General features: G+C 35.4%; 1 protein-coding gene across 12 annotated transcripts in view; it reads right to left on the bottom strand.

The window, feature by feature from the left end:
• Positions 1 to 15984, bottom strand: part of mbl (splicing regulator muscleblind) — an 825097-nt gene that overhangs the window by 19919 nt on the left and 789194 nt on the right. For 5 of the 12 annotated variants that reach the window (XM_071597899.1, XM_071597903.1, XM_071597905.1 and 2 more), the window contains 3 exons: positions 13940 to 14017; positions 11038 to 11079; positions 6046 to 9102 (listed from right to left, as the gene is read on the bottom strand). In XM_071597899.1, coding sequence (XP_071454000.1) covers positions 8188 to 9102; positions 11038 to 11079; positions 13940 to 14017 — 1035 coding nt within the window. In that variant the 3' untranslated portion in view covers positions 6046 to 8187. Of the gene's footprint in view, positions 1 to 2231; positions 2317 to 4074; positions 4137 to 6045; positions 9103 to 11037; positions 11080 to 13939; positions 14018 to 15984 lie in introns of those variants that run through there. The other 7 variants (XM_071597908.1, XM_071597902.1, XM_071597906.1 and 4 more) reach the window with 6 other exon arrangements.

The raw sequence follows: 15984 nt of genomic DNA, 5'->3' as shown, positions 1-15984 counted from the left end.
ATCTTATGTGCTGGGAAATAGATTGCATTCATTAAAATAATGATCTAATACAAAACCAAGAATGTTTTGTTAATTCATTTTATTTGTAAATCGTTTGGCATGTTTATTTATTTGACGACTTAATCAGGGCGAGATTGAGATTATATAGACCCTTCTGCCACCTAACCCTTATACATGCATTAAAGATATCTGCATGTAACACTTAACTGAAGATTGTTGGATGGGTTTCAAGGATACCTTCAAGCTACTTCAGAGCTGTTGAATTTCTATTAATGTATAGACTATTTATCTATGCTATGTTGGAATAATAATATTTTTTATAATAGTACAATTAGGAGATATTGGCAGTACCTTTGTCTCCAAATGGCAAGCGGTAGCTGACAATGCAAGTATGGGGGTATATTGGCTTAAGGGAATAGAAAGAAGATTAATGGGAGCACAATGACCACTCTGTGCCACAGAGGAATTACTGAGGAGTCCAATCTCAGAGTTGAAGATAATTTCACATGGTCTAGAGTGAAAAAGACCTTGGGTACTTCCCTGAGTTCCCTTCTAGGGCTGTAGGGGGAAAAGGGAGTGAGGAACAAATGTATTTGAGCCAAGCACCAGGTTTATTTGTCTCTCACATAACTTTGAGTAAATACAATAACTGGCAGCAACGGTCCTCGGTGACAATTAATGTGAAAAACCCTAACACTAGTCATTGTTGAGGGGTAAAAATGCATTTATTCCATTGCTTCATAAATTCCCTTGATTCCAAAATATAGGAGGGATTTTTCAATAACATTCATCCCACATTTATTACAAAATTTGTAAACCAATTCCATCAATACCTAAAAGAGAATATTATTGCCAGGGTTAAATGTGACAATAGAATCTAAATTTCACAGCAAGTTTCCTGAAATCTTTGAAAATCTCTCAAGACACAATACCTATTTAGTAAACAAATTAAAATGTTCTATATTTCTGCCTTTTCTGATCTCTTGGTCACATAGCATTTATTTATTTAGCCTTAGTCCGAAAACAGCACTCTGGCCTTTACAGCGGACAATTAACAAAGAATAACAATGGAGACGATTACAAACACCCAAGCCCTAGGTGGAAGAAACCCACCCAGGCGGGAATCGAACCCGCGACACATGGATTGGCAGACGAGAACGTTACCCCGCCGCCACTGAGGCCGGCATTCATTACCTATGATATCTTTGACAAACTTAGAAGCAATTAAACCTTCCTGCTTTGGTTCTGTTTGAATGGAATGAATTCTAATAATTAAGCATGGAACATTCTGCAGGAAAAATATATTAAACTCTTTGTAACTATCGTAAAACAATTAACTTTTGCAATTTGCACCATTAAGGTTAATTCTAAGGCTGTTCATGAAGTGAAAAACCTTATATTCACATTCGTATTGTAGCCTTTTACTTTCATTGACAAAATAAAAATAGGCAATACTCCAAAGTAACATGTGCTTTTTTAACAAAAGTAAGTCATTATAAATGAAGTGGATATTAAACTGGCTCAAGATTCATGTACTCATATCACTGAAATAAGTCTCTTCAGTCAATAAGTCCACATTTTAAGTTGGAGACACTAAACGGTGGAGTATTTCTTGAGGCACAAGAAGTTATGAACATAATGACAAGTAAAATTTTCATTATCACAAACAGACTTTGCCTCGCTGAAATAAACTATTAAATGTTTTAGCTAATGAGCCTAAATTAATGTTATACCATATTTCACCACATGAAATATTCATTATCACATCTATCATTCAGGTACATTATAATTTTTTTTAGATGAATTCATATTTAGTCATTAAGGTTGGACCTTTGGGTCACACTGAAGAAGAAGAAGTACCTATATGAAAAATTATTTCATTGCCTATTCTTATCTTTGGACTAATTACCTGACTAATTTGTCACTAGTAATTTGATAATGCAATGTGTGTGTGTGTGTGTGTATATATATATATATATATATATATATATATATATATATATATATATATATATATATATATATATATAATATTATTATTATTATTATATAGAGATATATTATTTCCTCGGTCAATTTTTGTAACTTAGTAGACCTTAATTCCAAAAGGAATAGACAAATAGAATTGAACAAATTACATGAATAGAAAGATAAGGAAACCATAATTCAATGAACAATCACGCAATTAGCTGTGATAATTGATAATATGAGATGTATTTTTATATACTCACTCTCTTGGAGGTGAACAAACTTGCAGGCAGGGCGTTTGCAGTTGTGGCGATTAAAATCTTGGCACACCCGGAGGGTGTCCAGTAACTGAAAAAGTAGTTGGGATCAAATTAGTTGGTAACTTGTGAGCTTACAGTCAATTTTATGACACTAAATATCTTTGATACCTTGTGTTGATGTCATCCTCACAGGGCTACTTCCTAAATAGGCCCTCTTTTGAAGCCAAACGGCATCCAAAAAGTATTAGGTTTATTAACACTTTAGTTTGTATAACTGTGTTCTGTGTGAGAGTGTGTTATGTGTTGTATATAACTGTGCTTGTATATACTGGCGAAGAAGCAAGAAATATTTTTCTTTGTTGACTGAGAGAATAATCTACTGTGCTAAATTGGCATGCACCTCCATAAATAATTTCACAGAGCCAAAACACCATGCATATCACTAATAATTTCACAAAAACTGATCACCTTTAACTACAAATGAGAAAAAGCATGTCTCACGGGGCTAATAGAACACTTCAAACAATCATCAAATGGAAATAGAGTAAAAATTAAATCTTTTTGACGCGTGATTTTACTTGCCAATTTAATCTCTGTGGAGATTAAATTACTTCATTAGTATTCATGATGTTTTAAAGCTCTTTCACAGGAGCAAATGTGAAAAAAACTACTAGGTCCTATTGTTTGGGAAGAAAATTGAGAGTTTGAAGTATTTTTCTGAAGTTCTAACTTTTAAGTTTGTGATGTCAATGGAGCAGGAAGAAACACTTTTAGCTTAAACATCGCAATTTATTGCTAAATTATTGAAAGTGAACATAAGCAACAGTGGGATATCTTTGCTATAACATTACTTTTATCCATCTTTTAAAAAAAGCAGATTAGCAATTTCAACTTGTTAATCATTCCATTCTTACAAGCCCCATGCAAATACCAATCCCATGTGCTTCAAAATTTAAATTCTTCAAACTACTGGGGATGAATAGAAATTTACATACACAGGGAAGATTTTGGAATCTTGTAATACAAAACTAATGGCTTAGACATCCTAAGTAAACAACATTTCAAGAAGAGTTTTTTAACCCTAGTAAAAATCAATTCAAGACAATTGACCTAATGCATTAAAAATGCAACATAGAAGAAATACAATCAAATTTTTAGGGGTAGCTTCAAAAAGAAGATTTAAAAATTAGTAACCATTGGCATTTAGAAAATCACAGGAATTCAATGAAATAGACCCTCCCATTATTTTTTTCACTCACCTACCAAATCATAAATAAGGGGCTTTATTGTTAGAGTTAGATGGGTTACTTGAAAATATATGAAAATATAATAGTGACAGTCAAAATTAATATTGTACTGAGGTCAGTTGTCTTGTTTTGACTACATATCAGGGACAATACTAAGTTCCAGTTGAGTTGAGAGCATTTCAAACACATTTTCAGAAAAATATACTAATGCACACAAGCAAAATGAGACAAATATGTTTATTAGTAATTATCCATGTTAATTACAAGAATTTTAAAATTAAACATTTTTCCACAAACTCAAGCACAATGAAAAGTAAGCAATCTCCACAATAAGCTTTAACCATAATTAGAATAATGGGGAGGTAAGATCAAGCTATTAGCATTGAAACAATTAACATAAACTGAGATATTAACACTCTCAAATTAATTGGAACATAGTAAAATAAAGGAAGAGATGTAAGAGGCCACTAAAATATTTTAGGCAATAGAAAATAGTAGCTGTATTCCAAAATCCCAAAACAAAATCCCCTTACTGTGCAAAATTAAATATGATTAATCAATTGGGTTAACTTTACAGGTGTAATGAATAAGCAATCTACCTGTCCTTGCTCATCAGTATAGACCACATAATGAGCATTACTTGGCGCCACAGGTAACAGGGCTATTTTTGATCCCCCCCAAGGATATTTTGGAGACCCCAAACCCACCACACATGCAGCAAACAAAGCACGGACGCAATGGCGTGGTGGATGGCAGCAGGCGTGCAATCGGCAGCGTCAGTACCGTCGTTTTGCCAGTAGTTGTTCGGTTGTGGCAGCAGCAGCGGTGGTGGTGGTGGTTGGCAGATGGAGAGGGGGATCCAAGATGGATTGGGGAAATAGGAGTTTGTCCACAATGTCGTCAGGATCATGTATGGAGAGCCCATACCAAAATTTTGGCAACCACCATTTGATAATTTTATGCAAACACAATTGCACCACCACATGTTAACAGCCATTGTGTGAAAAAATGTTTCGGTTTTCCCACCCCCATGAGTGAACAGTTGAGTTAAAAATATTTCGAGAAAACAAAAATTAGGAATAAATTGTGATCAGAGGTTAAAAAAAATCACATTATTTGATGCAAACAAAATAACAGACACATCACATTTCATTAGAATATCACAAAAAAAAAAGAACAAAAGTTTTGATGCAGGAACATTTAGTAATCAGCATTAGGACATAAGGAATTTATTTAAAAAATTTAGAGGAAAGTAATCAGAGTATTTGGGTGCAAAATGATCCATTTTTTTTAAATGGAGTGATAAAACAAGAGAAATGCATGTAAAAGAATAAAGATAAATTTTTGTTCAGGCAATCAAAACAGCCAAGGTTTGAAGGAAAATAGGTTGTACAGCAGGCAAGATAAAAAGTATAGGAGTAGTTTCGATGCCAGGAGAGCCATGGAGAATGTTTATCATCGCCAAATTGAGGTCAAGCATGGAAAAAACAGAGAAACAAAATTGCAGACAAAATGAAAACCTGCATCACAGTGTACCATGCTGAATGCAACAATTGAAACTAAAAAATTTTTATGAAACTATCCTAAAACATGATCACTCAAAATCATGCAAATGGCAGGCAAACTTATTTGATCAATCCATTTACTTCTCAGTGGATGGCATTGCACTCTTGAAAAAATACAAGTGTAAAATAGTAATGAACAACTGATGCATGAATTACACTTATCAGCATTAGGAAGCCATTCATTAATTTTAAATAATTGATCAAATCAACAATTTGTGTAGAGTGTTGTTTTACTGTTGATCACTCAAAGAGTGTAAAAAATATGGCTTACAGAGTTCAATACTTCGGAAGAAATTTTATAATGTTGATTAAAATTTTCGTAAATAGCCACTACAGCATTGTCACTTCATGAAAAATGAGAATGCATGTATTTTCTCTTTGAGTACTTAATACACAGATGAGCTATCTTTTTTTTTTCTCAAATGACAGCTGATCAACTGCCTGCTCAGGATTTCCATTGCTATTCGTTCATCAATCAAGAATTTGTAAACATTATGCAAACATGTAAACCTCCCTTTTTTCTATGGCAATCAATAAGCTGAACCCGCATAAATACCTACAATTTATGCAGGATGTAATAATGCAAAGCTTTCACACTCACTTTTAAACAGGTCAATGGTGCATATTCCAAAATAGAAAATATGCATGTAAATAATTTTAAAATGGAGAGAGGAGTAGTGGATGTATAGTTTTTCACGAGCCAAAAAAGACATGACTGAGGCTTGGGTTGGTTCTTGGATTGGAAGCAGGATATTAATGTCTTACCTCTTAGAAACAGCATACAGAGATGCAAAGAGGAAACGGAAACACACTGCTTAAACGCATTTTTTGTTTCAATATGCGTGGTAACAAAACAGGATCGATTTCCTTTTTGTCCATATTTGCAGGAAAATATTTTCAGAGATTTTTTTTTTTTTGGAGGGTAAAGGGTATAGGGTATAAAAGGCTAGCATTGTGGGGGAAAAGATGGAAAAAAAGAAGCATTAATAATAAAACAAATAATCATGCACTTCCAAGCATTATTATTACAAATACTGGCTTCAATTTTTGGCCTCTTTACATACAAAGATCAGCAAGGATTAGACAAGTACAGTACACAATGTCAATGGATATACAGTCCATCTGTGGTGGCTATAGCAATAAGCGTGGCGTGTAAAGTCAGGCAGCTTTAGAGAGCAGGGCCCCAAGAGAGATTTTGTCAACCTTATCCGTTAAAGCATGGGTTGGAGAGAAAAAAAAGGCATTAGACTGTGAAAATATCAAATAATGTTTTGCACCCATCACCTCAGGCAGACATGCCTTATTTGTGCCTCAGAAAGGGGAGTAAATAGGTGAGTATTGAGACACGTGAAACTGGTTCAAACAGGAAAGAACACAAAAATTAATATATAAAAAAAAACACCTCTATAGAGGCCCTGCTCCTGCAACCCCAAATCCTTCAGAGTATACAAGATAGCAACAAGAAGGCACTTCCATTACTGCAAGATAGTATAAATATATATATACTTATATATTTCTGTATTTAAATTGATGAAAGAGCTACAATTTCCCAGAATCTACAGGGAGCACTTCCACAGTGATCTGACCATAGGCAATGCAGCAAAGAGGAGAGCGTTATTTAATAAGTGTACACTACTAATACCTCAAAAGTAACTACCACAACATTAGCAGGTTGTTTATGCACGGTTTAAATGTACCAATATCTACAGATTGGACAATGCAAACAAGTTTCAAAATAGCTTTATATATTCAAAAATGTAATCAGATAATGTTTATAATACACACAAATTAGTATTTAACTAGACAACTTTCACCCATAATGTATAAACTGTAGTTGAGATAGTAAAATACAATTCAATTGGGTGACAATTACAAGAGAAAACATGGATTTCTAAAAACATATGATAATATAGTTGAACAAATTGGTCAATATTTGACCATATATATCTATATTCATAATATATATATATATATATATTATTTTGATTCACCATGATAGGGAACACTATAGAATACAAAAATTTGCATCACTTTCATAGGTACTACTTCCCATTAAATGTGAAAGTCTTTAGAAGTTTCTGGTTACTTGCACCATTTTGTGTGATGTCACAAAGTTAATGCTACAGGAATGGAGCAACACAATTGTGGAATTGCCCTAACAGGTGATCACAATAGTCCTCCCCTAATAACAACTATTAAATACAAAAAAGGCTTCTATGAAGCAAATGACAATTATCATACGAGATGTAATACTTTAGTCCCCATTTTCACTGAGGAATACTACGTAAAACAAAACAGCAACACTACAAAGTTAAGAATATTAAAAAAATCAACTGCTGTAACACATATTTTCATTCAGGCAAAACAAGTGAATCAACATGAAAACATTCTAGATATATATTATATAATTTCTCATTATAATAATGATAAAAGGAACAACAACAAGTGAGGATCTACATGGTCTCTATATGTCTAGCAGTAAGTCAGATTACAATTGTGGAGCAGACCAATCAACCATGCTTTTTTTGGGCTCCAACAGAGCTTAAAATCTGAAATTATCTTCCACTTTTAAAATGCAGGCCTCCTCAATAGAGCATGCAATAAAAACCTTTGAAATTTACATATCAATAGTGCATTTGGATAAGAAAGTTTTAGCCTAACACCTAAAAATATATCCCTGCGTTGAGGAACCAAATATAGCTCAGGAGAAGGAGGAAAGATAGTAAGGTGGGGAAAGTAAAAGGGTTTGAGAAGAGGCTTGTTTTTGCAAATGTAAGGGAGTTTAGGGGTTGAACATGAACAATCTGCACAACACCCACATTAAAAATACTCTCACATGAACTGCCTGGTAACAACTTCCCATGATCCTTTTTCATAGATCAATTCTGTAACACAGTTATTATAAAACTATAGTTTTGCAGTGCATCTGCTAAACGTTTTGGTCCATTAAAACTTTCAATATGTCCCTTCACTTAGTTCTCATCATTTTGTTTCTAATCACTTCCAGGAACTGTGCCTCTCAGAGAGACACTTTGTTTCATCACAATATTTCTAGTCACCTAAACACTATATTTCCTTCATTTTTTTTGGACAGGACTAGATAAAAGAATAAGGAACATTCTAAAAAAATATGAAATCAAAAACAATCTAAGATGTCCTCATCTTTTTATAAGGCTGAAGGCCCATTGCTGCAGCCAGGATACTGTTAGCATTCCCGGCGGCAGCCATTTGTGCATACTGTGCCAATAGGGCATTCATTGGTTGCGATTGTTCAGGCTGCTGGTGTCCTACTAGTGCATATGAAGGTTGTAGGAATGGTGTGGAGGCTGGGCGAGGAAATGCATTTTGGGGGTTCAAGAGTGCCTGCGGCAGGATTTGCGGGTGGGACAACTGTGTGCCAAGCATGGCCCGGTAACCAGAAAGGTTTGCCACCGGTCCGAGGTATGGGGAGGAGGCCATGGTTGGGGGAGGGGGGAAGCGGGCAATGTTCTGGGCGGGTACGGGCTGCTGTTTGTTGAGAGCCACTCCCGTGAAGTTGAGGGCGTTGAGGTGGTGGAGGGACATGGGGGAAGGGGAGGAGGAGGACGACGAAGACACAGAGGAGGCAGAGGAGGAAGAGGACACCACAGAACCCCCAGTTGAGGTCACAGGGGTCAGTCGTCTAGTGGCTTTCAGAAAGCCCTGCCTATTGGGAGGTGCCCCACCAGGTGGTCTACCAACATTTGCAAGGCCAGTGTCAGTTCCAGAGTTTTGCATCTTCTGTGCCGCCGTCACTACCTGGTTATTCCCTCCCCCTTCGTCATGTACTGAATGAGCGATGGTGAGGGTTGTGGAGGGAGGTGGGGAGGAAGAGGTGGCCGTGGTGCTAATGGTGGGGATGGTGGAGGTGGGTGCCAGGGAGTTTGAGGTATTGGATGGGGCGGTGGAGTACTCACATGACACAGGGACAAAGGGTTGTTGGAGCTGCATCAATTGCTGATAGGTTGTGGCATTTGGCTGGTAGACGGGCACCCCAGACTTGTCGGCTGCTGGTCGCTTGTATGGGACCATTCCAGGAAAGGCCTGCAGATAATAAGACAAGGGATGCTCTGTAGCACTGATCCCAAAACAAACACTCCCAGTGAAAAAGCGTAAAGCATATTAAATATGTCTGCAACCATATACAACTTATATTTTTGCAACACTTAATATAACTAAGTTTATGGTAATTTTTTTTGGATTGGGGTCATTCAAGTTAATATTAATTCACCTAGAGTCTCGAAGAATCTGTGACGCTGAACACTGGCAAACTAAAATTAGGTACTCACTAAAATAAGACAGTAAATGAAATGTTACTCACTTAATGGATACAGTGGAATGCCAATTACCTGGGCTACTTGGACTTCATTTCGGCTGAGTTCTGATGTTTAACTACTTTGGTTTGGTCTATGGGTAAACTTTAAGAAAATATCGTACACACATACACCTAAACATTGGTAAACACTCAATGGTTCATATACAATGGTATGCTCACAGCTTATTAATCTTAATATCAAGGTGCACAATTAATTAGTAATGGTGCTTAGCTTTTACATCAAACTTTCTAGGAATCAACTATGGGGGAAATGCTAAATTGAAATATTTAAATAGCACATAGAAAGAAATTATAAAAATGCAGCAAGACTTGAATTAAATGCTGCATAAGTTATAAGTTACTTCTTCTTGATGCAATTAAAGGAAGTTGAAATGACTGATCAAATTTCTAGCAGGCAAAGGTTAAAACATAACTTAAGTGAACTCAAACTGGGCTCAAAATAGAAAGGTACCTAGGTAATTGGTGCTCTACCGTGCCCACATACATAGATACACTGTAAGAGAGATTTCTTAGTATACCAGTTCTTAAAATTGAACATATGGCATATGATAAAAAATCTTGGAAATTATTTTTTAAAACACATGACACAATACAAAAATTTCAGTTGGTTTACTGTAATGCCATTTCTGCAGCATGTAGAGAAGTTCAGTGTTATGTAAATTGACTTGTCATCAGCCCATAATTTAAAGTGAGTAGGATAAGGTTTTATAGTGGTCTTATCATATCCAATCACAGAACAAAAAAGGAACAATTATTATGAAAGTATCATAATGAAAATAATTATTCAATAAATGATGCAAGAAAAATTCATGGGAAAATTTTGGAAACATGGCCTATTCATTCAAAGACAGCCCATGAAGTTCACTAATATCCAATCTTACATAAGTTTGTACATAATTATACCATAATTGTACCCTTCCCAAATAATGCAGAATAAGAGGCTATATATTATGAGTTAGAGAGTTTTAATTATTATAATAATCATGAATTAAATGTTTAACATGACACATATAACCTGCTATTATAATGTCATTTTGTTCTGCCATATTAATAACCAGAACATCACTTTTCCCACATTGACAAAGGTTAACTAATCTCAGGAGAAATTACATAAATTTACATAGTATGTGCATGAATAGTTGAATATATTTAGGGGATGCAATATAAAAATTATATATGGGCTTATCACTTCTCCCTTCCCATCTCAAATATTCAAACAAAGAATAAATGAGATGGTAAATAAATTTTACTTTCACCAATATCATTAAAAAAATGTTACATAAATTAATCATTTTATCATCAACCAAAAGTAAGGACAAGATCAATGTGTTCCCATGATTTTAATTGTACATATATGTTGAGTACAAACTTCATGTACATGAATAAAGAGGTAGGTACTCTGTAGGAACTCTATGAACGCTAGGGAGGCTAAGAGACTGCACAATAAGTAACAAGGTATACTAAAGCAAAAAAACAAACAGATATATGAACTCTATGATCCATGTAGTGCTACTTGTTTGTCTTTTATCTGGAGATGATTTCTTACTGAAATAGTTAACAACTAAAGGCAAATGTATACATTCTACACCAATGGTTAATCTGTTATAGTGAACCACCTTAAACAAAAAAAGAATAAAACTTACAAAGTTGTCATAGTAGAACGAGCCAACAGACTTCATATCCATCTGAAATAGGAAAATATTTTTTCAGAGTCTAAATAACTTTTACATTGAACTGTTCTCATTAATTTGTAAGAACTTTTTCAATGTTTGGCCACACACCACAAATTGACATTAATGAGGTTTAAAGTTGGACATTTAAACATCAAAATGACAGAAGAGGATGCAAAAAGGAGTTTAGTTTAACATATGCATAACATTTTAAGGTCAACATTTCTGATTCCTGAAACCACTTCATCAGAAACTTCACATTCAAACTTATGAGCCCTAGTCTATTTTACTTATTCAGAACTCATTTCCTCATCACAACAAAAGGAATAGGACACAAAGGACTTGACACACATTTTTCACATGTAATACACTTTATGTATCACGCAAAAATTCACACACTAGGGTGCAATTGGCAGTCGTCTTAACAAAATATTCTAATTCCAGATTAGAAACTGAATTTTTTTTTGATAAATAATTTCCACCATAGAAGTACATTAGTGGATTATTGAAGAAAAATACAACAATATTTTTGGCAGTAATTGGTGATGGTTTGATGGAATAAGAGGCTTACTTCCTATCTCACCGCCCATTGCAGGTTTCTTGACTTGGGGAAATCAGAGATGATAGTGGGTTATTGATTGGTTAGATATAAGATAAAAAAAAACTATTCAGTGCAAATACTGGGATAAGGCTGAGAGTATTTAAACATGCTATAAATACAAAAAAGGCATGCACTCAGATGATTATGAGACTCAATACTATTTAACTTGCAAAAATAAACCATAAGTTATAGCAGCAGAATGATTTGCCATCAACATGATACTTAAAAGCTGTGAAAAATATACAGTTCCTTACAATGTGGTGTTTGATTCCCAAATATGCATGTATACATTAAGATAAACATGGATAGTATTATCCCTTTTAGTTTTTTTTGGCAACAATACCAACATCTTAATAATGTAAAGATAATCCACATAGTTTACAACTATGATGGTATGGACATACATATATTAACACATGTAATGGAAATCACACTCATAGATTCACAGTCTTTATCTGGCACAAACACATCCAAAATAGCAATTTTTCAGAACAACTAACAGAAATACCATTTCATGGCTGTACAAAACAAATCAAAACCCAGTATTTGCACTCGAATAACATTTTCCAAGGCAATAAAAAATCCAGTTCTACTTACCAATGGATAAATTGTTGAACAATGAGATTATCTCACCTTGACAAACAAACCGATTGAAAAAATCTAGGGTAAAATTTTCAAAAAACCTTAGCAAAAAATAACAAAAAAAAATGGAAAGCCTACCTGCTCAATTTTGCAGGTTGGCAGTTATAAAATGAAAGAAAAAATAGAATTTTCAAAGGGAATGAGGACAGGTGCCCTTGAAGGAAGCTATAAGGTATGCGACATCTACGGTGCATTTCTTAACATATATAGCAGCAAAGCATGTCTGGTGGTTTCTGATCTGCAAGAAGGAATCTACCAGTTCAAATCCATCACCAAAAGGCTTATGTTTCCCAAACATTCTCCTCAAAGGAGTTGTCAAGTGACTGTCAAAAGCATGACATGCAAAATGGTAGAGAGAACAGAGTCCATGTTGGTATACATAAATATACTATTTCTGGTTTCACAATCTGGTACACAAGTTGGTGTCATGATTAATGTCAATGCCATGGTTTTAAAAGAAGTATTTTTCAAAAAAAAAGCAGCCTATCGAAAGTTGCTAGAATGTTGTGACCAAGGTTTTCCAATAGCCTATTAAATCTTATGAAGTGATTAAACGTAAAGAATGTTACGGAAGCATTATAGTAGTTGCTATCCTTTTTATCTCAACATGCAACACACCCAAACAAGAAATTACTGAATTATTATTACATGAAGCACTATGTAAGAGGCACCTCAAATGCATGTCAATACTGCACTCCAAAATCCTCTCTATCTCTCTTGCTCTCTTTCCTTGGTGATTGTTTTAAAAGGATGAAGCACATTAGCAAATGACAGCCTTTCTCACAACATGCTAACAACTTACACTACTTCGTCAACTCTCAACGCTACATGTTACATCCAGCTTTTTCAAACTAAACTTCAGAGCTGGAAATGGGAGTGAAAAAAAGAGGGGTTAAAACATATGTTCTTTGTGGATGGTTAAATGTTATCAATTAATTTTGTATGGGAAATTGAAATGATGACATCATTAATGTCTATATTAGGTGATATATTGATCACCAAATGCTAGGGATTAATTTTTTCCATCTACGACAGGCACTTCCAGCACTGATGTTTATGTACAATGAACACTTGGTGCTCAAGTACATAAATGAGCATAAAGCACAAACTTTTTATATTTATTCATCAAGAACTATTTTCAAGAACATCTATGTTGTTCTCAGTTGCACAACTAGCGTAAGGATAGATTTTTTTTTTTTTGAAGTAAGTCTGGCATGTGTTTTGCTAAGCTATTTCTCCGAAAGCCCAGCTTTTGGAGTAAGAGCAGTTTCGCAGTGACTTGCCCAACCAATTTCGGTCGTTTTTTTTTTTTTAACTACAAAAGGGCCCTGACCAAAGTGAATACAGACGCAGCATTAAACTGGACTGATGAGAAAAATTTGCACATTTCAGATTTTCCAATGCAAAACTCAAATGAGATGTTACAGGCGAGGGAATCGAGTAGAGAAAGCAAACTCAAAAAGAATGAAAACAAGCTAGAAAAACAAACTAAAAAGAAGTTTCCAAAAAACTGCTGCAAAATTTTAGCTTCTTGAGAAATCATGTCTGTGCTGTATACCCAGAGAAACAGCTACAATCTACTACTCGAAGAATAATGATAACAAAAAAGTGACATGCAAAGCATTATGGTACCAGTAGTATGTCATCGCTAGGGTCACGGGCGCGTTTCTTCCCCACTTCCACGCTGCCAACTGTTGCCACGGAAACGGGCTATTAGTAGCAGGCAGGCAAGCAGCCAAGCATCGGGTAGGCCCGAATGGGAAGAAAATGAGCACGACAAATCAGAAAAATAATACCGAGGAAAAAAATTATATGTATATATGTATACAGAGGCACAACCATTAATCAAAGGTATAATAATAAAAATTACGGAACAATGACATGGTGTGTGAAGCGACCATATCACAAGATAGAGAAAAAAAGGCACAGGGCGAGTATAAAAAATCAACAATCACTGCATGGTAGAGATGAGAGCACATGGAGAGAATAATCAGTGGTCATGAGAACCAGGCCCATTAGGGAGAGAGTAGGGCAGTCGACATACGGGATTGGTCAGAAGAATGAGCTAGAGTGGCATGCAGCTCTTTTTTTATTTGTTTTATTATTATTTTTTTTTTGCTTGTTGTTACTGAAATAGAACTGGCAAAAAGAGTAAGCCTAAGGGGGCAAGCATCTCAAACATGATGATACGTTTTTTTGGAAAAAATGGGGTGGGGGGGAAGAAAGAGAGAGAGAGAGAGAGAGAGCCAGTATGCTACCACCGTTTACAAAATGCAAAACCGTGTGCACGTGTGGACGACAAGAGTGGGGGGGGAGGAGAAAGGGAGTGGGAGTCAACTGCACAGTTGACTGCACCTTGATCTGAGCTTGCAAATCATTTCCCATGATGCAATGAATTAGGCACTCTTGAAAAAAAAAATTAAAAGCATGGCTAAGCTCATTGGGTAGATTTTAGACACAGAGAAGCTATTAGAATGACTACAGAGAACATCCATAGAGAGGCAGGACTGATGCTAAGAAGTGTGTGCTGGGGAAGTAACATTTCGACAAAGGCAAAAAAAAAAATATTCAGTGTTATTGACTTCTATTACATTAATGTTACTGTGCAGCACAAAAATCAATGACATCCTTATGAACGACCTCTGCATCGATTAAGATGCCTTGCACACAAAAAATACATTGTGTTAAGTGAGGGGAGGAAGGTTAAGGCATAATCAGATGCCCATCTAAAGAGTGGATTCAACAAAGCAGTCCAGTGCTCAAAAGTATATTACTAAAGGCCTAAACGCCTAATACAGCTACGAAGGAAGTAGCATTCTGACTCAAAAAGATTCTATGGTGATGAAAACATGTCTGCCAAATGAAAAATCTGTTTGCCCCCTTACAAAAGTATTGTCAAAAATAAAGGGATATAGGTCACAATTGGCAAAGGTAAAGGGCAAGAGGAAGGGCAAGAAGTCTTAGTCATCAAATGACTTATTGATGCCCATAACCTACAAGTAATGGTAGCAGCATGCACACCTGGAAAGCAAGGAAACACGACAACATCGACAATGACAGACCAACAATCATAGACAACCAAAGCAACCTTTATTTCTATTTTTCCGTTCATTTTTACTGCTCAATTGGATGTCTTCTTTATTTCTTTTTTAAACTATTTCACTAATGTTTATAATCAAATAGCAACTTTCCAGCGCTTTCAAGAAAGAACGTTAAAAACTATCCATGTTTCTCTCTTGAATTAAAAAATAGCATTTATGAAAGCACTGTGCATTAAATTATAGAAGCAAAAAACAGAATATACATGGCACCAACTGGACTGAAGGGGGTCAAAAGTGCATACAGTTGGTTGGGATAAAAATTCATCAAAGCACAGAGAGAGAGAGGGGGGGGACTGGGGGGCGGGGATACACTCGACGATCACTTAAAAAATTTTGGGACAAATCCTCTTCTGCAATGTAATGATGACTTCATCAGAAGAAGCTCACAAAACACCAAATGTTAGTTGAGTGAGAAAACCATTTAGTGGTGAGTGGTACTCTTTCTCAGAACTTACCTTGGTACAAACACAAGAGGCCATTTTTATTTACAAAATTCACATGGAATCACAAAAAATGCTTTAAAACAGTCATTAAAGTAAGTACTAGTACATTTTAATTGTCTCCATCACCACCCTG

Source organism: Hetaerina americana, unplaced genomic scaffold (assembly GCF_022747635.1).
Source record: "Hetaerina americana unplaced genomic scaffold, ioHetAmer1.1.p SCAF_9, whole genome shotgun sequence".
Classification (NCBI taxonomy): domain Eukaryota; kingdom Metazoa; phylum Arthropoda; class Insecta; order Odonata; family Calopterygidae; genus Hetaerina; species Hetaerina americana.
This window is presented reverse-complemented; position numbering and strand designations above follow the sequence as displayed.